The following is a 21006-nucleotide window of genomic DNA, read 5'->3' as shown; positions in this document are numbered from 1 at the left end:
TTCCGCTGGCATTAGCGCCATTGTTTCCGTGGATACAGATACGAGAGTAACGTTTCATCCGAACTCTTTTTAGATATTGAGACGATATTCGCGTCCTTTTACAAACGCAAACTAGTTTAACACGAGCTATGAGATTTTATTAACCCTCTGCACTCGAGGGGTGAGCTTCAGTCACCGTTTCATAAAATTTGGAAGATCAATATTAACACTAGATTTACGGAACCCGTCAATTTGATGGAAGGGTTGCTCAAATTATACAATGATAACAGATTTAGTTAACTTATATTAAGACTGTTAATATAGTATATAATTGTTTTTAAATTAAACTAATCGTTAAAGAAAAGGCACGTGGTTTCCTTTACTTATCAATTTGACCAGGTGTCCTTAGAAATAGGTATACAGATAGCGTCCGTAAACCTAGTGTTAATTAACCCTTTGCACTCGATGATCTTTCGATCGTAAGATGAGTAGGGGTTCAAAGAATTTCTGCTATAAAGCTGGCGATATTTCTTTCGGTAATAAATAAGAAATCGTATAATAATTAACACGTAGAATTATTTGATTTCGATAGCTCCCACACCGTTACATTATCTTAAATTTCACATATTAATTAATATCGATCTTCGAAATTTTATCTAATGGCGACTGATAGTCACCTCTCGAGTGCAAAGGGTTAATATATCAAATTTAATGTAATGTAACAGTATGCGAGGTATGGAAATCAAATAATTCTACAATTCTATTATTATACAATTCTTTATTTACTGCTCAAGAAAATATCGTTAGTATGCGAGGTATGGAAATCAAATAATTCTACAATTCTATTATTATACAATTCTTTATTTACTACTCAAGAAAATATAGACAGTTGTTCAGTAGAGAATCTTTGAATTTCTACTCTTCTGTGGCCAAAAAGTCTTCGAGTGCAGAGGATTAATCCTTGTTGTCCTTGCTATGGCGACATTATAATGTAGCCTACTGCAGCACTACAATTCCTCTTACTGCATTTATATCAAATATTATTAAATAAAATCCCGAAACACAGGGTTACCTGTTTTTGTGTATGTCCACTGATAGATATTATACCGGTATACCTTTGACAGAGAAACAGAGAATGAAAATGAAATACTACTTGACTGGAAAACATTGTGCTATAAAAGCTGACAGAAAAGGTAAAATGACTCGGAGTTGTTACTAGGTCATATTAAAAATTGCTCGGAGTGCAAGGGGTTAAATATAACACAAGAGTGTTTGTGCTTGTGGCGCGAGTTTCGATTTGTTTCTGTCCGAGTTCTCCTGTTTTTATAAATTCGGATGTTGCTCTGATTGGTTAATGTGGCTGGTAAAGCGTAGGTGTTTTTATCTCCCATTGGTAGCATGTTGGTGTTGGTGGAAGTATAAACAAATTCGGCAAATTTGTTTGCCAGTTTTGGGGAAAGTTAATCTGTTTATTACGGGGTAGCTTGGATAGCATTGAAGAGACATAGATATCTGCGAGTCGTAGGATGTTGGTCGTAATTAATTATTGCCCTCTAGGCTCGGGCCTTCGGTCTTTGAGGGTGGACGTAGAAAGGAGGCATATGGAATTTAGGGTATTTGATGGAGGTGAAGGTTCAAATGCAGTTCAAAATGCAATAATTCTCTGTACGTCTGTTAAGGCTTTTCGATATTTTGCTAAGAATCAGCTCGAGTGGTATTTGAAGGGTCAGGCTGTCAGCGAGACACTGACGTCAGGGCACTGGTAGTAGAGGCATAACCTTAGCCCGGGCCTTCGATTTTTGGGACTGCCTAAAGGGAATGAACAAGCGAAATGAAACCCTCCGTCCAAAATTCAGCCTCGTTGGCGGCTTTCTGCGCGATCGAAGACGCAATTAAGATAGCTCGGCGACTCGGCTGGTAGGAAGATTTAATGGCTGCCGATGATTAGATCAACGGCAACTTCCGCGGAATCTGCGCGTGCAAACGTGAACGTAGACGCGTCTGCAACTACTCGTTAGTCCCAGCAATCGGTCCTAATGACGAATCTACTTTGGGAACTAGATGCCCGGTAGCTGCATTAGCGGATTTCGAACTTGCTCGCGTTGTTACGCGGCTGCGATTTGTTTTGGCGCATCTATTAGCGGCACGTGTCGTTCGTTATTCACCGGCTGAAACGTCCATAGCAAACGCGGATGTCGTTGTTGCTCATTCATCGATCGCTTTCTATAGCGCGAATCGAACGAATCCGCGATGTAGCTGTTGGTCGCAGGATCGGAAACCAAGCGTCGCAAGTTCGAGGACCGAAAGTTCGTGCCTTTTGAAAGGAAAAATAATTTCCCTTAATGAAATTATTCGTCCCTGGAGTTTGGTGCGACTGTATTACCGTTTCACGGATAGAGCAGAGATTTAAATCGTACCGGAAGAAGTTGGACGACAACTCGAGTCCGCTTTGAAGCGAGGAACCGAATGGAAAGCTGAAACGATGCACCGTTGCTTCCGAATAAATCTACTTTGGACCACGAGTGAGGAAAGAGCAAGCGATTCTTCGATTAACATCGACGCCGCTTTCTTCGCTCCCGAGACGCGAGAAAAGGACGCATTCAAAGAGTTACGAAAGCGATTACAAGCACGAAAAAGGCTATTATTCCCCGGCAAACACGCTGTTTCTTTGGCAGCGAGTTTGCACTTTTGACACTGTTTGCAGACGCGGAATTCGCGCGGGGAGAGGGACCGGAGGGATGAAGAGACAGAGAGAAAGAGAGGTTGAGAGAGGAGGAGAAAGTTGTGTCGCTCTGACGGCGTTTTATTTGACTTCGTTTACTAGCCTGCCTGTTTGCCGGTGCACGCAGAATTTATTGCCGCCTGTGAGAACTAATTGTTGACGGTATCATGAATCAACGTACGCGTGTTTGCCGACGGATAAATCGGTTAAACACCGTGATCAGCAGTCTAGCATAATACGTCAAACTTGTATAATATTAAACCGCTAATGCGCCTGGTCTGTGCGGCACGGGAACTTTCCACTGGCCGCCATTTCTCCTCCCACCGCGACCTTCCCTAAAACCTGGCGCCACGGTAACCCGCGAAATTTCGCGCCATCTTTTTCCATTATAATTCCATATATTTTTTTTTCTCTCTTTCCTTTTTTAATTATAATTTATAATCGTGTTAATCCTATTGGGATCCTGTATGCTATTTATATTAGGCGTTTATTGCTTCTCCTTTAATTTATAGATGCTTGTTATTACGTTTCACGTTTTACATATCTTTTGTATACCCGCGTTCGAGACTGCAAATAGTTTCTGCAAACCGTTTATCTTTCACGCGTTTAATATTTGTTCGTTCCAAATTTTTACGCGACAAAGCCATTTCCCTTATCTGCCCTCCGCAAATGTTCCCGCGGAGAGTTGGAGCGCGATAAAGAGCCGCTTTCTCAGAGTGACTCGCTGTGTCGGTCACGGTGCTTCGAGCGACACTCGAATTTCTCAGATTCGAGCTATCTGGAATTTTTCGAACAATCGGCGGACTCGGGCCGGGATTAAGCATCGCTCGTGGTCCGTTCGCTTTAAATTGCGAATGGAAATTCAACGCGATGCAACGCGTTCGAGGAAATCTCGAAATAAACGACGCCGCTGAAAGCGCGCGTCCTTCGTTTCACGTGACTGGCGATAAAAAAGCGAAAAAATCGGAGATCTCACGTTCGACGAGCACGTGGCATGAAAAATTCTGGTAAACAGGAACGCGTAACTGAACGTTTGCCTCGTGAGCGGCGCGATGGAGCGAAACGTCTGGTTCGCGCGAGCGAATCGCTTCGCGGGCAAATATTTGCTCGACGCAAATTCGAAAGCCGTTCCCAAACTCGAACCCCGCTCGTTCCACCACTGTGGTCCCACGAACGCCCGATGGAAGCGTCGCACGCGTCGATTTCGTATCGGTATCGCGACTTTAATTGACACAACGTAACTGTCATTGCTGAAACATCGGTATCGATACTATATTCATAGAAATTTCTTTTTCCTTCGATTAGCCTACGTTCAGCAGAATCGTTAAATCTAGGTATCTAGGTATACCTCTTGAAGAATCCTCTGCCACCCGATTTATCTACCTACGATGTGTCAATGGTGGGTTCTCGCGAATTGACAGGAAAAGAAATCGTGAAAATCGTAGATACTTTGTCCAACGTTAACATCCGCAACGTAGATTTATATTTTTGTAGAAAATTACATATTTCCATCGTAGAAAGCTATTATATGAACAAATCTCAGTACATGACACAATGTGGGATGTCGTTCACGAGATTCCTGATTCTGTCAAAAGAATAATAATTCGCGAAATTGTACGAGAATCGTGAAACACGTGTGTTTAAATATCTAGAACTTTGATTAACCTACGTTTAGCTGAATCGTTAAATCTAGATACCTAGATATACTTCTTGAAGAATCCTCTGCCACCCGATTTATCTACCTACGATGTGTCAATCGTAGGTGGGCTCTCGCGAATCGACAGTAAGAGAAATCGTGAAAATCGTAGATACTTTGTTCAACGTTCAAATTCTCAATATAGTTTTATATTTTTGTACAAAAGTACATATTTTTAAGGTAAAAAACAATTAGACAAATAAATCTCAGTTCATTACAGAATGTGGAATGTCTTTTACGAGGTTCCTGATGCTGTCAAAAGAATAATAATTCGCGAAATTGTACGAGAATCGTGAAACACGTGTGTTCAAGTATCTAGAACGCGATAGTGTTATTAATTCGAGAAAATGGAAAATTTTTGGGCAGTTTTTGGGAGCTCCTAGCCCCGCTGTACAGCTGTGCAAACGTCTTGGTTCGCTCGGGGACAAAGAAGGATTTTAACGCGATGCAAATACCTGGTCTATTGTATGAATCGAGGATAGGCGATAGGGAAAGGGGAATGAAGATTTCCAGAGAAAGATACCGGTAAGATTAAACGCCACGAGCCACGATCGCGATCGCACGCCCGATTATCGTGATGTCCGAGTGAAAACAGCGAATCCAATGACGACGTCATCATCGCTCGAAAGAACGTGTCGAGTTCGCTCGGCGATCGTTGATCGATCATCGATCGCTCTGGACGCAACTGTCGCCGCGCGTCAAGTGTCGAGGCACCGATACCATCGTCACGAACGATCGAACAGGGAAAAATTTTTACCGGTATATACGTCGAAATCGCAGAACGAAATTCTCCGTGACACACGCATCGTGTTTTCCACCGGCGAGAATCTCTGCCGAAAATTTTTCAGAGAATTTCCAGGTAACCGAGCCGCGAACCACCGCGTCTAAACTTACAGAGACAGTGCAAGTCCTTCGAGTACTCGATTTAGTTGAAGCTTCGTAGGTTTGTAGATTTAATCATTCAGTTCAAGAAAATATGGTATTACAAGGGAAATTACTGGATAGCTTTCGAGATATTTACGATTAAACTTTTATTATTGCTTTAATTACGGATTTATTTCGAATATTTATCAATTGCTATTATGGCCTAATGTCGATATCCGAAATTTTCTATGCTGGTAGCAATTTTCGGATGTTGTCGTTGGGCTACAATGCCACTTGATTACTACCGATAACTATTCGGAAGAAATCTCTAGTTAATCAATTGCACTCGAGAGGCGACCTTCAGTCGTCATTTGATATAAATCAAAGATCGATATTGATCAATATATCAAATTTCAGATAATGTAACGATGTAAAAGATATCGAAATCAAATAATTGTGAATGTGTTAATTATTATACCATCACTTATTTAGTACTCAGAAAAATATCATCAGTTTGATAGCAGAAAATCTTTGAACTCCTACTCTTCTTTCGACTAAAAATCTTTAAATGCAAAGGGTTAGCACGTTAAACGTCACGACGGTCCCTAACGACTGTCCGTTCAGGTCTTCCCGGAAGGGTCCGCATGACAGCTAACTATGTGAACGTGAACGGAACGATACGTAAAACCGACGTGGCGTTTAACGTGTTAAGAATAGTAAAGCTTCAATCATAAATATCTCAAAAACTATCAAGTAGTTACCCTTATAATAGCACTATAGAGGGTCCTCCCCCACAGTCATTGATCTCGGCAGGTCGCTGGTACCCTTGGTGTAGTGGTGGGGCTAAAAAGGACAGTAGAAAAAGGAAGGGATGTGTTTCGGGCCTGCTGGTGGATTCATTAGTAAGATTACGCTATCAGGCCCTGTCTTAAACCGGGATACTATTGGAAGCTCGGGAAGTTTTATATATATTAAAGGGGTTATTACGCAAGGAATAGTAAACTGTGGAAAACTGTAGAGAAACTGTGTAAATCTTTATTCAACGGGCGAATGGTTAGAACCGAACTGAACAGGGCCTCGCAGGTCAAAAGACTGGTGATAAAAGGCAGAACATTAAGGGGAAGGGATCACCCCCACAGCGCTGGAATGTAGAGTTTGCTTACTATTGAATTTTACCATAACAATATATATATAGGAACTAATATAGGAATATATAGGAGTGTAGAGATAGGGTGGGACAACAACACGAATAATACTAAAACTATTTATTAATCCTAACAACATGTTTATACTTCGCAACACTAATACACCTTTTTTCACAACTCTCTCTCTGAACTCTCCTATACTACACGTACCGCGACCGACTCCACACCCTCTCTCTCTCACTGCCCACTCACGCCCTTGCATCCCTATTTAAAACCATCCATTCTATCCTCTTTCATACCTATTCTCTCTTTCCAATCATACTTTCCCACGCACTCCTCGCAATCTTACCCTCAGCGGGTCACTCAGTCCAAACACTCGAACGCATTCCTAAAGCCACTCGATACATTCATAAACATCCCGTTCACACGATCCTAACGCACGATCATTCATCCTTTCGCACGCACTCTAGATAACCCGCTCATCCTGCGATACCACAGGAGTTTTCCGAGGACTTTCTCGCAAGTCCTCGAAGTTGGAATCCATTTAGTGCCAAGGATGATAACGATTGTCGTTACAGTACATATTCATGAATTGGATGACTAAATCTACAAACCTGCATAGGTTCAACTAAACCAATGACCCGAAGGACCTGCACTCTCCTTGATAGACACAAATTCGTTTGGAACCCTAGACCCTTAGCCTCGTTTCCGGATCCAAGCTCGAACCATGACGAATTTAACGCGTGAACCAAGATTAATCGCGATTCGTTGGGTTAATCGATGGGTATCGAGGTGGACAAACGGGGTCCGATTAACCGGCAGTCTCCCGCAATAATCGGATTCGATGTTCTTTATTAAATTTCATGACGACTGATAATCAACGGGCTGACCTAATTATAACCCGTATAGACGATCGATCAAACGATCGGTTCTAAATTCGGCCTACGTTTGCATGCAGTTGCACAAATAATCCGCAGCTGTTCCAACGATGGCAAGGTAATCGCCGATGCAGCGGAACACGTGGGCCGGTGAAAGAAGGGAAAAAGCGGACGAAAAAGGCCGTCGTGCATAATTTGCGAAGTTGCCTGGCAAGGACTATCGTGTTGGAGGCTTTGCGCGGCACCGCCGGCAGATTATACGGTCTCTGGGAAAAGATCAGGGCGACGAAAAGAATACGCGACAAGGTATCGGCGGGATCGGAATTTCGTTGCAGGCGAGTTCGATCGACTTTGGCGAAAATTTAAATCACGTCGCGCGGTTGCGGAATCGGCCAGGACTGGAGAACTTTTCTGGCCCTCGGCGGTCGACATCGGTCCCCGGTGCATCTGGAGGACGGCCAAGTGTAACGATGGCGCAGCGATGCGCAATGACGTGCCGCGGTGCACCGTAAGGATCAGCCTTCGCGAAGGGGCGGCGAACGTGTCGAAGGGGGTGACGATGCCTCGATTCGAGGGAGTTCCATCTCTAGCTGGCAGTTCCACCTCGATCGCGACAGAATTCCTCGTTAGTCGGGATCATGGGACCCAAGGCACTCGTATGCAAATTAGCAAGCAGTCCTCGTTACGTTCTCGTTCGATTACGCCCCGATCCCGTGGAATTTTCTAGCCGTTTCCCGGCTGTTTAGCGACGCTGTACGCAAACACGAGGGGCAATTTTCAATGTATTATCGAATCCCGCGCGGGATTATTATAATTTCTTGCTTGTAAATCACGGGAAACGGTCGGACGTGCGACAAACGATTGGCGTAATTGCGTTTCAGCTCGCGCGTTTTATTGTCAGCGGGAAAAATAACGAGACGACTATTTCATGGCTGTTCCGCCGACAATAACAGTCTTTCGAGATGTAATTCGCTTTAAAGTCGAGAACTGATTAAACTTCGTTGTTCGGGTATCGGCGGAGAGTGCTTTATCGTGTAAAGAACGGTCATTGTTCCCCCTCGTGGTCCTCGTGATTCGCGAAAAGATCGAACTTGGCTATTCGCGCGTCGAGAGTTCCTTATCGTTTGTTTATAACCACCGTGGATCTTTCACGGACGGGAAAGAATCAGCCGTACTCGTGGAATATCGTGCGTCAGAGTGGTTATTATCGTCCGATCTTCGCTACGCGAAAGTTTGGCGGTCGTGTATCATCGGGAATATTTTGTCAAGCGAAAATGACTATTATTGTGACCAAGTTGCCTAATCGACGAAAATAAACTCCGCGCTCTGGCAGTTGACAGGGCGCGCGCGCGCACGCGTCCTCGACTATTCATCACTGTTCTAAACACTCGCAACTAGATCATCTGCTTTCCATTTTTCCCTCGGACCGACAAAAATCATTCGTTTCGCGTTCGGTGCGTTCGTTACGCTCCATCCTCGATTATGCGAACGACGTCTCGAAATTTCCGAGCTGCCACTTGTCAGAAACGCTTCGAGTGGTAGGAGAGCATGTATAAATTTTCGTTATCGTTTAACCGCGAATATACTGGTTAATTGGACGATCGGTATTTATCGTCGTGTGATTCGCTATTCTACTCCTCTTTCGATTAACGACTCGAATTTCACGATTGATAATGGCGCGAGTGACGCAAGAGATCTTGGATCTGCCGCGGAGGGATGCGAAACGGCTCGAATAATATTCTTATCGCCGCTAATGAAGTCGCTAATTAAAAAGCGATGCTTGTTTGCCGGGGGTCGACCGGATCTCGAATCTCGATCCTCGGCGGGGAAGGTTCGCGGGGCAATTTTCGCCGAGCTATCTCGTTTTTACCCCGAGAATTTTCAGCGATTACTTTCGCTTTCGAAATTTCAACGACCTCGGCGACGACGATCGTCGATCCTCGTTCTCGTAATTTCGCTTTGCGAAAGATCCAATTAAGTAAGAGGTATCCCGTAAGATTCTCGGTGAACTCGGAAACGAACTCGTTCGAATAAATATTTTGATCGCGGATTACGCTCTGCCTCTCGTGGCCCCCCTCTGTCCCCTGCCCATGCCGGTAATTCGAAATCGACGTGGAGCAGAGCCGCGATTTGTCTGTCGAAAGTTTGCTCGCGTTCGATGCACGTTACGCGTTATTATCGTTTGTTTGTCCTCGTTGCAGGAGGCTGGTAATACCGTCGTGAGTCACGAGGATATTTTTCTACGAGAGATAATTGGATAATTGCGGTGGCTCCCGATAGATCTGTCGCGCTAATAGCGGCCTCGACGTCCGTGTGTACGTAAAATGATTTAAGACCAATTTATCATATTAACGCGAGTACGCGAACGCGTGTTTAAACATCAAACATTGTACAACGTTTGCGCAATGAAGCTTGTCACACGCACACACGCGCTCTTTCTTTTTAATCCACTGCTGCCGATAGTGCCGAGCCGGTTTCTCTTTCCGTGCTCCTTTCTTTCTCGGCTGAGAACCGGAATACCGGGAATATCTCTCGTCTGAATCATTACGATTCCCTCCGAGATGCGAATATTTATCGGAACACAGCGTCGTATTACATCCGGCACCGGCAAACACGATTTTTATTGTTCCAACGACGAGCTCCGTTTGATCCCATTTGCATCATCCCGCGCGGTGCGTAACGGAGATGTACCGGTGTCAAATCTTTTCGAGAGGTAATGTACATTTTACGCGAGGCCTGGTGGATAATTCGCGTGCGTACGTCATCGGTTCTTATCGCGAGTTATGAAGGCGGCAACGAAACGCTTTGGCCTGCATCGCGCGTTAAAAATAAAGATGCACAAAGGTGACGCGAAGTGGGAGGTTTGGAATAAAAAGGCAGTGTTCGATGCTGCAACGGTGAAGCCTCGTCTCGCCTAGATGGCACTTCGGAGAGGGCGACGTCCGGAAATTTTATTTTTCCGCGTTCTCGATGGCCGCCATATTTCGCGCCGCGAGAGTTTCGGGACACGGACTGTACGCCATCGCGATACCTCCAGCTGTATTTCACTCTGCCACGTTACTCTCGTTCCTGTCACATGCTCTGCCACATGCTCTTGTTTTACTTCCCGCCGTTCTATCTTACTTTTTATTTATTTACCAGGCAGCGCGATTAGGCCACGGTATATACTCCGCGTACAGCGGCATCGCGGACTTATTTGTCCGTGCATAATGAGATTATCGGGTCACGGACGAAATGTCATCTTTCGGCCCGTACTTTGCTCCCCCGGGGTCGAAACCGGGAATCGGTAATTGTCGAAATGAGCGACGAGCAATTAGAGAGATTCGCGAAGGAATTTGGTTTCATCACGCGCGTACCGGGTTGCGCAAGCCGAGCACAGCGTTAGATAAAACGAAAGAGCGCAATTGTAATTGCCCCCTCCATTTTATTCCATGGGCTTAGCGCTGACAGATTTTCGTGTACTCGCAGATCACCGAAAAATACGGCGAAAATAATTTACAGCAAAGTAGAACGCGGAAACAAAAATAACTCGGCAAAAATACCGAAATCTCTATATCTTATCGTGTCTTTTTATACATCGGACAATATATTTTTAATTCTCCGCCCGTCTTTAGACCTTGCTAGACGCTTTTAAACGGTCTACAGTCAGGCTATAAGACCGACTTCTGTCATGTCGGAGAGCTATCGACCCGTCGATAGTAATAATTATTTATTTATTTCGTATAAACTGGCTGAACCCTTTGGAACATAGAAAAGTGCTTAGGTTAGGTTAGGTTAGGTTACAATTTAATAAAGAAATAAATAATATATATAGGAAAGCTAGGGTTTGAGAGTGAAGACAAGGGAATACTTGGACCTACCTAGCTGATTATGGGCAATAAACAACAGTCTAGGCTTCAGATCGAATATTTAACCCTCATCTGCCATAAGTCACCTCTTACATGACAGCATTACTTTGTCACTGCGATCGTAGGTCACGTGGTAGGTGACATGGCGAAAATTTTTCGCATATTTACCGAGACCAGCTACAACCTAGCGCGAATCATGTACAAAAAGCTAGCATCCGATAAGGGTTAAAGTGTTATCTGGATTACGTGCAGCAGGACGAGTGACCGCGGGCAAGGGTCGGATATTAGGATAGGTAACAGGATATTTGTGGCAATATCGAATGCAAGTAAAGAGCGAGGTTCTGAGTGTTTAGGGTATGTAACCCACCGAAGACGACACTATGACAAATGCGTGACTGAGAAAGAGAGCTCGAGTATGAAAGAAGATAGAGAGCAAGGTTTAACCCTTTGCACTCGAGAGGCACCCTTCAGTCGGCATTAGATAAAATTTCAAAAGTCGATACTCATTAATACATCAAATTTAAAATAATATAACGGTGTGCGAGGTATCACATAGAATCAAATAATTCTATGTGTTAATTATTATACGAATTCGTATTTACTGCTCCAAAAAGTATCGTCAGCTTTATAGCAGAAAATCTTTGAACTCCTGCTCTTCTTTAGCCAAAAAATCGACTAGTGTAAAGGGTTAAATAAGGGTACAACTCCGCGGGCATTTTCTTTCTATTCTAATGGGTTTTCCCGTATAATAAATAAATAAATAAATAAATAATACGCGATTCATCGATGTACACGATTTCGCACCACGGTTTAACGTTTCGAAATTTCATATCGAAATAATCTGCCATCGCATTCGCCACGATGATAAAGACATCCGCGAACAAACAGCTCGAAATCGGCGCAACGTGTTCGGAGAAAATCGGCCGATACGTGGAATATCTCGCCAAACATCGTTAGCCTGAGTCAAGCACGCAAACCACGGTTCAGCCGGACGTCCGGGATCCAGGGTAACGAAGAACGTCGATCCTATTTGCGTCGGAATCCGTCGAACGACGAGGAGCTGTCGAATCGTTTCGACGAGCGCAGTTTCCGTGCGTCGCCTATTCGTGATTTGGCGTTGGTCCAGCAGCGTCTCGTGACGTAACGAAACAGAACGCATCCGCGAGTCTCCGCGAGTCTCGAGAAAAATCCTCGTCCCGCCTCCGACGCCTTTCGCAGGGACGCCTGGAAAGTTTTCTAGAACGATCGTCGTCGTCGGAACTGTCTCAGACCCGGGGAGGAAATTCGACGGGTGAATCGGGACCGTTTAAGGCCGCCGATTTAAGAACCACGGGAAAGCGTTTAAACTTGCGTCCCGTCTCGTGATTTATCGTTCCCCGAGAAAGGCGCAGGAAATCGTTTTCTACTCTTTTTTCCTGCTCCGAGGGGTTAAGTAAGGGCGCGATTAAGGGCGAATTTTCAACTGTCGTTGGCCGGGCCTCTTGTTTCGAGGGGGAATTCCAGGGGCGTGGAAAGGGGTATTATTATCCGTTATTAACGTTCCGAACGTCGCGAGGAGTTTAAAGACTCGGGTGGAATGTGAGCAGCGGGGGTGGAGAGCTTCCATTTCGGTGCTCGTTTGCAGCCAGTAACGATTCGGCTAACATTATAATCCCAATTTCTTCAGCCCCCCCCCCCCCATCTTGTCCCGGGCAAAAGCGGGATTCCCGTTGCGCGACGCGAATATTTCGCCCCCTGTTGTTCCGCGTCTACGCCAACAATAACCCCTAAGCGCCACCCCTCTCTCGCGCGGAGACTTTTATTTCGCAACGCGATTCGATTATGCGCCCGCCGGTTCAACTCGCGGGACCATGACCAACGTCGTGTATGGCGAAGAAAAAAGGGAACGAACGCGAAAAAGGGAAAAAGCGAGGGAAAAAATAGCGAAAGAGCGGAGAGCTCATGCAATATGCATAGAATCCGCGCGCTGGCAAAGGCTGGGGCGGTTGGCATGCTTTATCGTTAATCTCCGGCAAGCAATTACAATACCGTTATCGCTGGTGCGCGCGTGATGCGAAGATTTTTCTATAGAATCCCGAAACATGGTCCAACTGGAAACTTGCAGCCGGCAGAAATATCGTTATTAAACCGGGCGGCCTCGCGCGGAGGAACCGAGCGAATCTCGCGGATAATCGAAAAACGATTAGCCTCCTGGGAAATCCTTGGCGAGCACGGGGGGATCTTTGTTTGCACGATCATGAACGAAATGGAACGCGAGAGTTGCCCCGGCCTGGATGGAGGCAACGTCGAATGGCAGAGGATTTTAATACTCGATTTGCGAATCGACGACCGGCCGGGAAATCGATGGGTAATGAATGTTTCATGAGACGCGAATTTGTATCACGGCTCGCGCGTCTCAGGTCTCTCTCCGCGCTGTTATCCGTTGAACAGGGCAGACGGAATAAAAGGAACAGATCGACCGTCCCGGAGGATTGCCTTTTACGCAATGTTATTTCGGGTTGTCACGGTCCATTATATTCGTCTCGTTGAATACGCTTCCCCGAGAATCGAATGGCGCGAGGAGAGACGAGCCATCGGCGTATTCAGCCGCGGAGATCTCTTTCTTCGCTGCTCCCTTTTCTCCCGCCTAGCACCCCTTTCGAGCCTGTATGGCGCCGATGGAAACGCGATCATTCGGAAAGCAGCGCCGCGTGAGAGCTTCAATTAAATTTGCAAGCGTTCGCCATTTGCCACGGAACCGCAGCGTTTGGCCAACCGTGACAGCGGAGAAACGAATGTTCACAAGCGAAACGCGATAGAGCCCTGTCAACGTTGGACAGAGTGTAACACTCCCCTCGATGTTACCCGAAAAATATTTTCCTCGTTCCAGCGATTCGGTTTTCATCGCGCGTCTTTGTCCACGAGAAAATCCCGCGGACAGCTTTGATCGTCGAAGGCGATCCGTTTCCGCATGCAGAATCGCGTGGATCGCGTTTGTTATGGCATCGAGCTCGAGGGAGCACGTTCGTAGTCTGTATAAAAATTCGTTAGCCTTTGTAACGCGATGACGACGGGGTGTAGTCATCGACGATCGATGGACGAGGCAAGAAATTGGAGTAAATCCGGTTTATCGCGGTCTCTTCCTTGGCTCGTTAACGATCCCACTTTGTCTTCTCGAAAAATTGCCGGATTACAGGAACTAGGTCCACTGAAGGCTCAGTGAACAATTACTTTGTTCATAAATCCACAAAGTGCATCAATTTCAACGCGAGTAGAAGGTCCTCCTTGCGTTACAGGTCGGCCAAGTGCACACGAGGTAGTGGTGAAAAAAGGAAGAAGTAGGTGTTTCGAGTATGCTTATCGGTAGCCACAGAGGTGCAGCTTCACCTATCGCGTCAGAGCCGTCGATCATCGTTCGGAGGAGGAATTTTGCCGTGAAAAAATTCCAGAGAAAGCATGTAATGGCGTTAAACGACTTTCGGTCGACCAGGCATCTAAAAAAGAGAAGGAACAGAGCGCCATCGAGGATGGTCCATCGGCAATGGCAAAAAGAAAAGCTGGTGGCCTCGGTTGAACGAGCCTGGCAAACGAAGTCCGTCTAGAAATAGACGTTGCATCGAAACTCGGAGCAGCACTCGGCGCGTGCCGAAAGCTCTGGAAGCTCGCTGGATTTTCGTCCGTTGATCGCGAAAGCTCGCCACGGCGATTGGTCATGGTCGCCCGTCGATAAAAATTTCATTGGCTCCGACTGATCGGAGTCACGCGTCGCGAATAAATTTGCACGCGGTCGTCGGACCTCGACCACCACGATGGATCGAGACGAGACGGCGATCCAGCTAGTGTTCCAAGAGAGCCCAGCCGACTACAGCGCCGCGTCATCCATTTAATTTGCGGTCCGCCAATTGTTTGTCTCGTGACTACCGTTCTCGTGATCGATCAGCTTCCGTGAACTCGGAGCACGTGCTCGCCCCACCCAGCCGTGCTCGTTTCTTCTACCGGCGAATTAATCGCGCGAGTCGACGACGCGCTTCGTAACGAGCAATCGGCTAAATTGCCATCGTTAAATCCGCGATTTAGCGAAGCTGCCTTTCGCGGAAACCGTGAGTGGGGAGAGTTTCTTTCTTTTTCCTTTTCCAACCATTTCGATCCGACTGGACGTAAGCTTGCCGATCGACGTAATCTTTCTAACGCGATTTGTCCCTGACCTTTGACGCCTGTCGATAAAGATAGTGGAAAATTTCACCGACAAATCTCTCTAATAATCCTATTACGTCGCTGGCAACGGAAACGTCGGGCCGAAAAATCGCGCAATTTGACTCAGATCGGCAGATCGGTTAGGGAGAAGGAAATTCTTCTTGAACGTGTTAAAAAATTTAACGCTGTGTCGCAAGTTCTTGGTTAACACGTTGACTGTCATGGTCACCGGTATTCGACGATATTAATTTTTTTCATTTTTATTTGTTTTATTTTAACCATTTTTTGAAAATTCGAACAACTTAAGTAGATAGAGAACTTTGAATAGAAAACGTTAATAATTTGCAATATTTTTATCTTTTTCTTTTTTTATCATGTTGTTTGATAATTCGTTATATTTTATAATGGAAATTTTATCATGGCCTCCTGAACGTGCTATATAAAAAGTGCGTGACAGTGAAATCATGTTAATCACGCGTTGCGAAATAACCGCGAGTCCCATGGTCCGGCGTTTCCATTTAGCGTGCCTTTCTTCGCGAAGACTGTCGCAAGCTGTCGCTGTCGCTGTATTCCTGGAATACAGGGATTTATCTCGTCATCTCGTCGTCGTCTCGTTTCCGCAAAGAGGACGTCAATCTGTTTGAGGAACCGACGCTGGGAAATGTTCGCTATTGTCTTGTTCTTTGCAAATCGACGATCGACTCTGGTTTCCGAGATCCACCATCTCTCGGAGGTTCTCGAAATTTCGCACGCGAATTTTCAAATTCTTTGAGATTCGAAGAAAAAGCACGCACAAGTTTACAATCTGAGACAGGATCTGACGGTTCGTTTCGCGGTAGGTTCTCGGAAGGTCTCGTTAGAATTTTCATGGTTTTCTATATGAGCTCTCTCTCTCTTTCTCTCTCTCTCTTTTCTGTCCAGCTTTTGAACGCGAATATTCGTACGTGATTTCCGTGAGTGGAAATTCGTGAGACCGGGTTTGAATTCGCCTCGGAGGAAACGCGGCTGGCAACGTGGTTCTCCGCGAAAGGGATTAAAATTCCATCAATTTCGAGCGTATTTCAGGGCTTCCGCGAAAACAGCGGATTATACCAGAAGATCTTTCGCCTCTGCGAGGTAAAATATACGGACGGACTGGCTCGCTCCGCGCGAGATGCTGCTCTGTCAGAGGAAGCGCAAAGTTTCCTCGGCTTCTACGTCGAATGTAAGAGGTTTTTACGAGCGGACAAAAGGTTCGCGCGGAATTCTACGCGAGGAAGGCGTCGAAGGGCGGAATGGGGCAGCGGAAGACAGAAATGCGTATAAAAGGGGAAGGCTACGGGCTCATTGTTTCCAAGTGCGCGACACAATGAGCTCTCGTAGCGTTAGCGTCGCCATTGGCTAAAAACACCACCGTCGCTGAATCTTTCGTCAACATTTTACGTTTCCTCCACATTATGCGACCCGCATTGTTCTCGAATGCTCGCAAAGTAACGCGCGCCGTGGTCGAAACAAGGGTCTCCAAGACACAACGCCAGAGGAGGTGACGGAAAAAGAAAAACCAGCTGGTAATCCCGGCGATTCTTCACTCCGACGTATCCCGTTTCCATTTGGCCGTTTAAACGCGGCAATTATGCATTATTCCCACAGCGGAACCGAGGAGACGCGAACTGGTCGGCAGGTACACACGGTCGACGACGCCCGATGACGCGCCGGTTAATTACGTTATTCATATTCGCGTTACGAGCCATTGAGCACCGACCAAAGGTTTTAATTGACTCGCGGGCAATTACGTCCGCAACGTGACGCGATATTTGTCGAAACCATCGAAAAAGTCCCGCCGAGTTGTGCAACCAGAATGCACGCGGAATTCCCGAAGCATCCGACGCGAAATTTACGTTCACGGATATTGCAGGTCGAAAAATATATCACCTGGCACTCGAGCCACTGTCACTCCGCCTTCGCCACGAACGCTCGAACCCGCCTTACGCCTGAAACACGATCAACACCTCGCAAAACTAATTACGTCCTCGACCTCGATTTCTTAGCTACCCAAAGACCCACCGATAAGTCTTCGTCTGGCCTCTTTCACGCGTTCGCCACCACCACCACCACCACCACCACTACCGGCGCATGGTGGTTCGCCGGATGAGCGAAGGATTGAGGGGGTGAACCTGACTGACGGGACGGAAAGAGTCAGACGCTGGCGGATTAGAGTTTTTCAGGGAAATTTCCGCGAGTCGGCGGCGCCAACCGCGTGGTCGGTGTCACCAGACCAGATTGCGGTCTAAGTAGAAGGTAGCCGCCTGTGATGTTCGCACAGGGAAGGCGGTGGCGGTTCTCTTGATACCTGTGGACGAAATTGACTGCGGCGCCGTGCGTTTCACGGTGGCTGCGCCACTCGGCTCGGCCGCACAAGTAGCTCGTTCCTTCCCCTGTGATTTCACGGGGACGCGACGACGAGCAGAGTCGCGGTTTCCAAGCCGGTGCGATTAAAGCCGAGGAAGTCTTTCCTTCGAGAACAGTCGACGAGCAACTAGAGACAGGGTGGCGGCTACGACGGGGGTGGCAGTAAGTTTCGGGGACAAATGGACCCTCGGTTCGAAGTTCAGGTAGCCAGAAAGACGCGCGGGATTGGGTTTATGGAAACTGCGGGAGGGTCACTGACCTAAGGGGTCAGGCTGGGACAGCCAAAGTCTGGCGTTGCCAGTATTCTTTGTTCTCCGCGAGCTGTGTGACTCGTCGATGATTCGCCGATCGCTGTTGGATTAATTGTCACGAGCGAATGAGTTTCGATAGGCACGCAGAAAACAAGTGGCTCGTGTGTCACATGCCAGCGGCGGTATTTATTGCCTTATTTATGACACCGAGGCCGACGTATCAGCTGAACTGGAGCAGATGAATCCGGTTGCGTTATATGCGCGCCTCTATCGTTATTTACATAATTCGTAACGTTTCGGAAAAACGCGGGGGGCGTAGCGGATCGGTGAATCAGAATTCGCAGAAATTCGACGAGTTGCCCGATAATTCTGACCGAGTCGCGTTTCTATTAAGAGAACCAGCCCCCGGAACGCGGTTTCCGACTAAAACGAATTCGTCTCGGTATAAGCAGGGAATATACGGGAAAATTTTATCAACGATGGAACAGAGTAATAACCTTCCTCTATATGCAGAGATTCGTTTTGACGTAAAAGGAACCCCAAACCCTTGACTTATCTTCGACTGGGAATAATTTCCGCGAGTGGTCATGGCCGGTTTATCGGTAGCCCCGACTCGACGGAAGAAATTCGTGTCGTCTCGTCCGTTGCGAACGAAGAAATAAACCCGGTTAAAGAATTCCTGACCCGCATACGGAATATTCTCGTGGGCAACGCTGGGTCCAGGCGCTCGGTCGTTCGATTACTCGCTCGAAATGGGTTAAATGCGGCACGATAAATAGCCTCCAATTGATTTCGCATTGTTACAGCGGAAACGAGAGTCGAGGCTCGAGGATATTCGCGCGTGTACGCAGGTATGTCGACGGAATAGCATCGAGTGGAATATTTCCTGATTCCCGAAATTAGCCGAACCAGACGATGCCCAGAGTTCGCGAGGTCATGACAACGGTCGATGACGCGGAATCCGCGATTCAGTTCATCGTTTACGCGGAAATTCGATACTATTTTCCCAGCATAAAAGCACTCTCTTTCTCTCTCTCTCTCTCTTTCTCTTTCTCTTTCTCTCTCCGTTTCAACGTGCGATTTGCAGTGACTCGATGTCGAGATCGAGATTCCTTCCGCGAAAATGATGGAAACGATAGAGAAACAAACGCGGTGTAGTAGCGCCTTGACGGATCGCGCAATCGGTATGAACGCACGTGCAATAATAAATAATCCGTGAGAGTGTAAGCGATTGCAAACAAACTGAGAGGTCCATCGAACTATTATCTACCGTTGCAAACAGTTTAACAAGCAAACTTCCGCGGCAGCCTTCGGCTTTCCAAACGCAAAGAACCCTAATACCGGGGTTCAGCCGACGTGGTCGACCGGGATGCGCGCACCAACGATTGCCGGTTCATCTACATCGCGCGTAGAGCGATCGTTTAAAGAGAATTACGGGCAGGGTTAGTAAATTCAGAGGAGTCGTTACTCGTCGGCATGCAAATAACGCGAGTGTACAAACACGGGGACCTAACACGCGTGCAAACGCCGATAAACAATAGAGCGATAGAAGATAAGAAAAAGCTTAACCAGTGTCTTGCTGGCAATAGTCCCTTCCACTCTCTTACCCTTGCGCCCCTCCCCCTGCCGCGGAAGATAGTCTCTCGAATCGGTGCTCGTCGCGCTATCGCCGCCAATAGCTCCATCTCGCTCCATGCCCCGGACATAATAACGTGAAGTGGTTTACGGACTGCGTTCAGTCAGAGTACGCGCCGCCGTTCCTATCGCATCGGATCGCATCGATCTCGTATCGGTGCACGCACGCACGGAATCGCGAGAAAAAATCGCAAGTGTTCCTATCGCATCGGATCGCATCGATCTCGTATCGGTGCACGCACGCACGGAATCGCGAGAAAGAATCGCAAGAAATCGCGACAAATCGCGACAAATCGCGACAAATCGCGACAATTCACGGCAAATCGCGAAGATCCCACGGAAACACGCGTACACAGCAGCAAGCGTACAACTACATACCCGTAGTCGTCGTTCGGAACGCACGATCGCGTTGACAAAAGCGTCGCGACGCGAACTGAACACACGCGAAGACGTTACGAGCTCGCGGCAGACACTGAATCGAGACGACCCGAGTGTCGAACGCGACACCCGTAAACACAACCGAACGGTTTCTCGAGACTGTCCCGCGGGTAGATTCAAACACGAGGCCGTTCAGGATAAACACGAGCCACGCCGCTAACTCGCACGCGCTTTCCCTTTCCGGTAGCAGACAGGACTCGAGGATAAAGGAAGAGACGGCCCCGCAAGAGAGCCCAGGATGACGATCAGCGCGTCGTCCATGGTGGCCGATTACCTGGTGTTCGTCGCTTGCATCATCGCCTCGTTCGTCATACCGTTATGGGGAAAATTCCGTGGACGTCGAAAGGAGGCGACCAAGGCGGACTACGTGTTCGCCACCGGAAACGTCTCGATGGGCGCCATGATGCTGTCCATCGCCCGCGGCACCCTGGGCGTCAGATCTTTCCTCGGCTACCCGTCCGAGCTGTACTACAGAGGCAGCGCCATGTGGGAGACCATCTACGGTATGCTGCTCGCGTATCCCATCGTGTGCTTCATCTTCGTCCCGGTTTACTACAGCCTCGGGATCACGTCGGTCTATCAGTACCTAGATATGAGGTAATTATGCCCGTGGATCGTGTTGCTTCGCGTTTCGATGTTCTCGAGAGTAATACCTGGAAACGGAGATCGGACGTGTGCGGTATGTTGGAAATGGCGAGGCATATTGGGAACACAAGAACGGGCAGCAATCTTTTCTCGTTCCAGGCTATGCGGGCGAAATTTCCCGTGGCGGAGCAAACGGTGTTTCATGTAAATTCCGTGTTTCGAAAATACAGCGAAATGATCGAAGACTCGGCCGAGTTAATAGGTTCCGTCGTCTAGGCGGAATACCAAGCGGGGCGCCGAGGCTTTCCCGAAATAAGAACTCCCAGGCTCCGTGGCGTTTCGCATCGAAATCACGCGGACACGTGACGGATCACGGGCAAATTTAAATTCACCGTGTACACGAC

The 21006-nt window shown here is 47.2% G+C and overlaps 1 protein-coding gene across 1 annotated transcript in view; it reads left to right on the top strand.

The window, feature by feature from the left end:
• LOC108550969 (putative aminopeptidase W07G4.4) overlaps nucleotides 1-21006 on the top strand; it is a 59630-nt gene that overhangs the window by 17656 nt on the left and 20968 nt on the right. The window contains 1 exon segment of the mRNA XM_017904944.1: nucleotides 20208-20669. Within this exon segment, the coding sequence (XP_017760433.1) occupies nucleotides 20256-20669 (414 nt within the window). The 5' untranslated portion in view covers nucleotides 20208-20255.

This window comes from Eufriesea mexicana, unplaced genomic scaffold, assembly GCF_001483705.2.
Source record: "Eufriesea mexicana isolate 0111107269 unplaced genomic scaffold, ASM148370v2 scaffold3527, whole genome shotgun sequence".
Classification (NCBI taxonomy): Eukaryota; Metazoa; Arthropoda; class Insecta; order Hymenoptera; family Apidae; genus Eufriesea; species Eufriesea mexicana.
The sequence above is the reverse complement of the archived record's forward strand: the minus strand, read 5'-3'. Positions and strand labels throughout refer to the sequence as shown.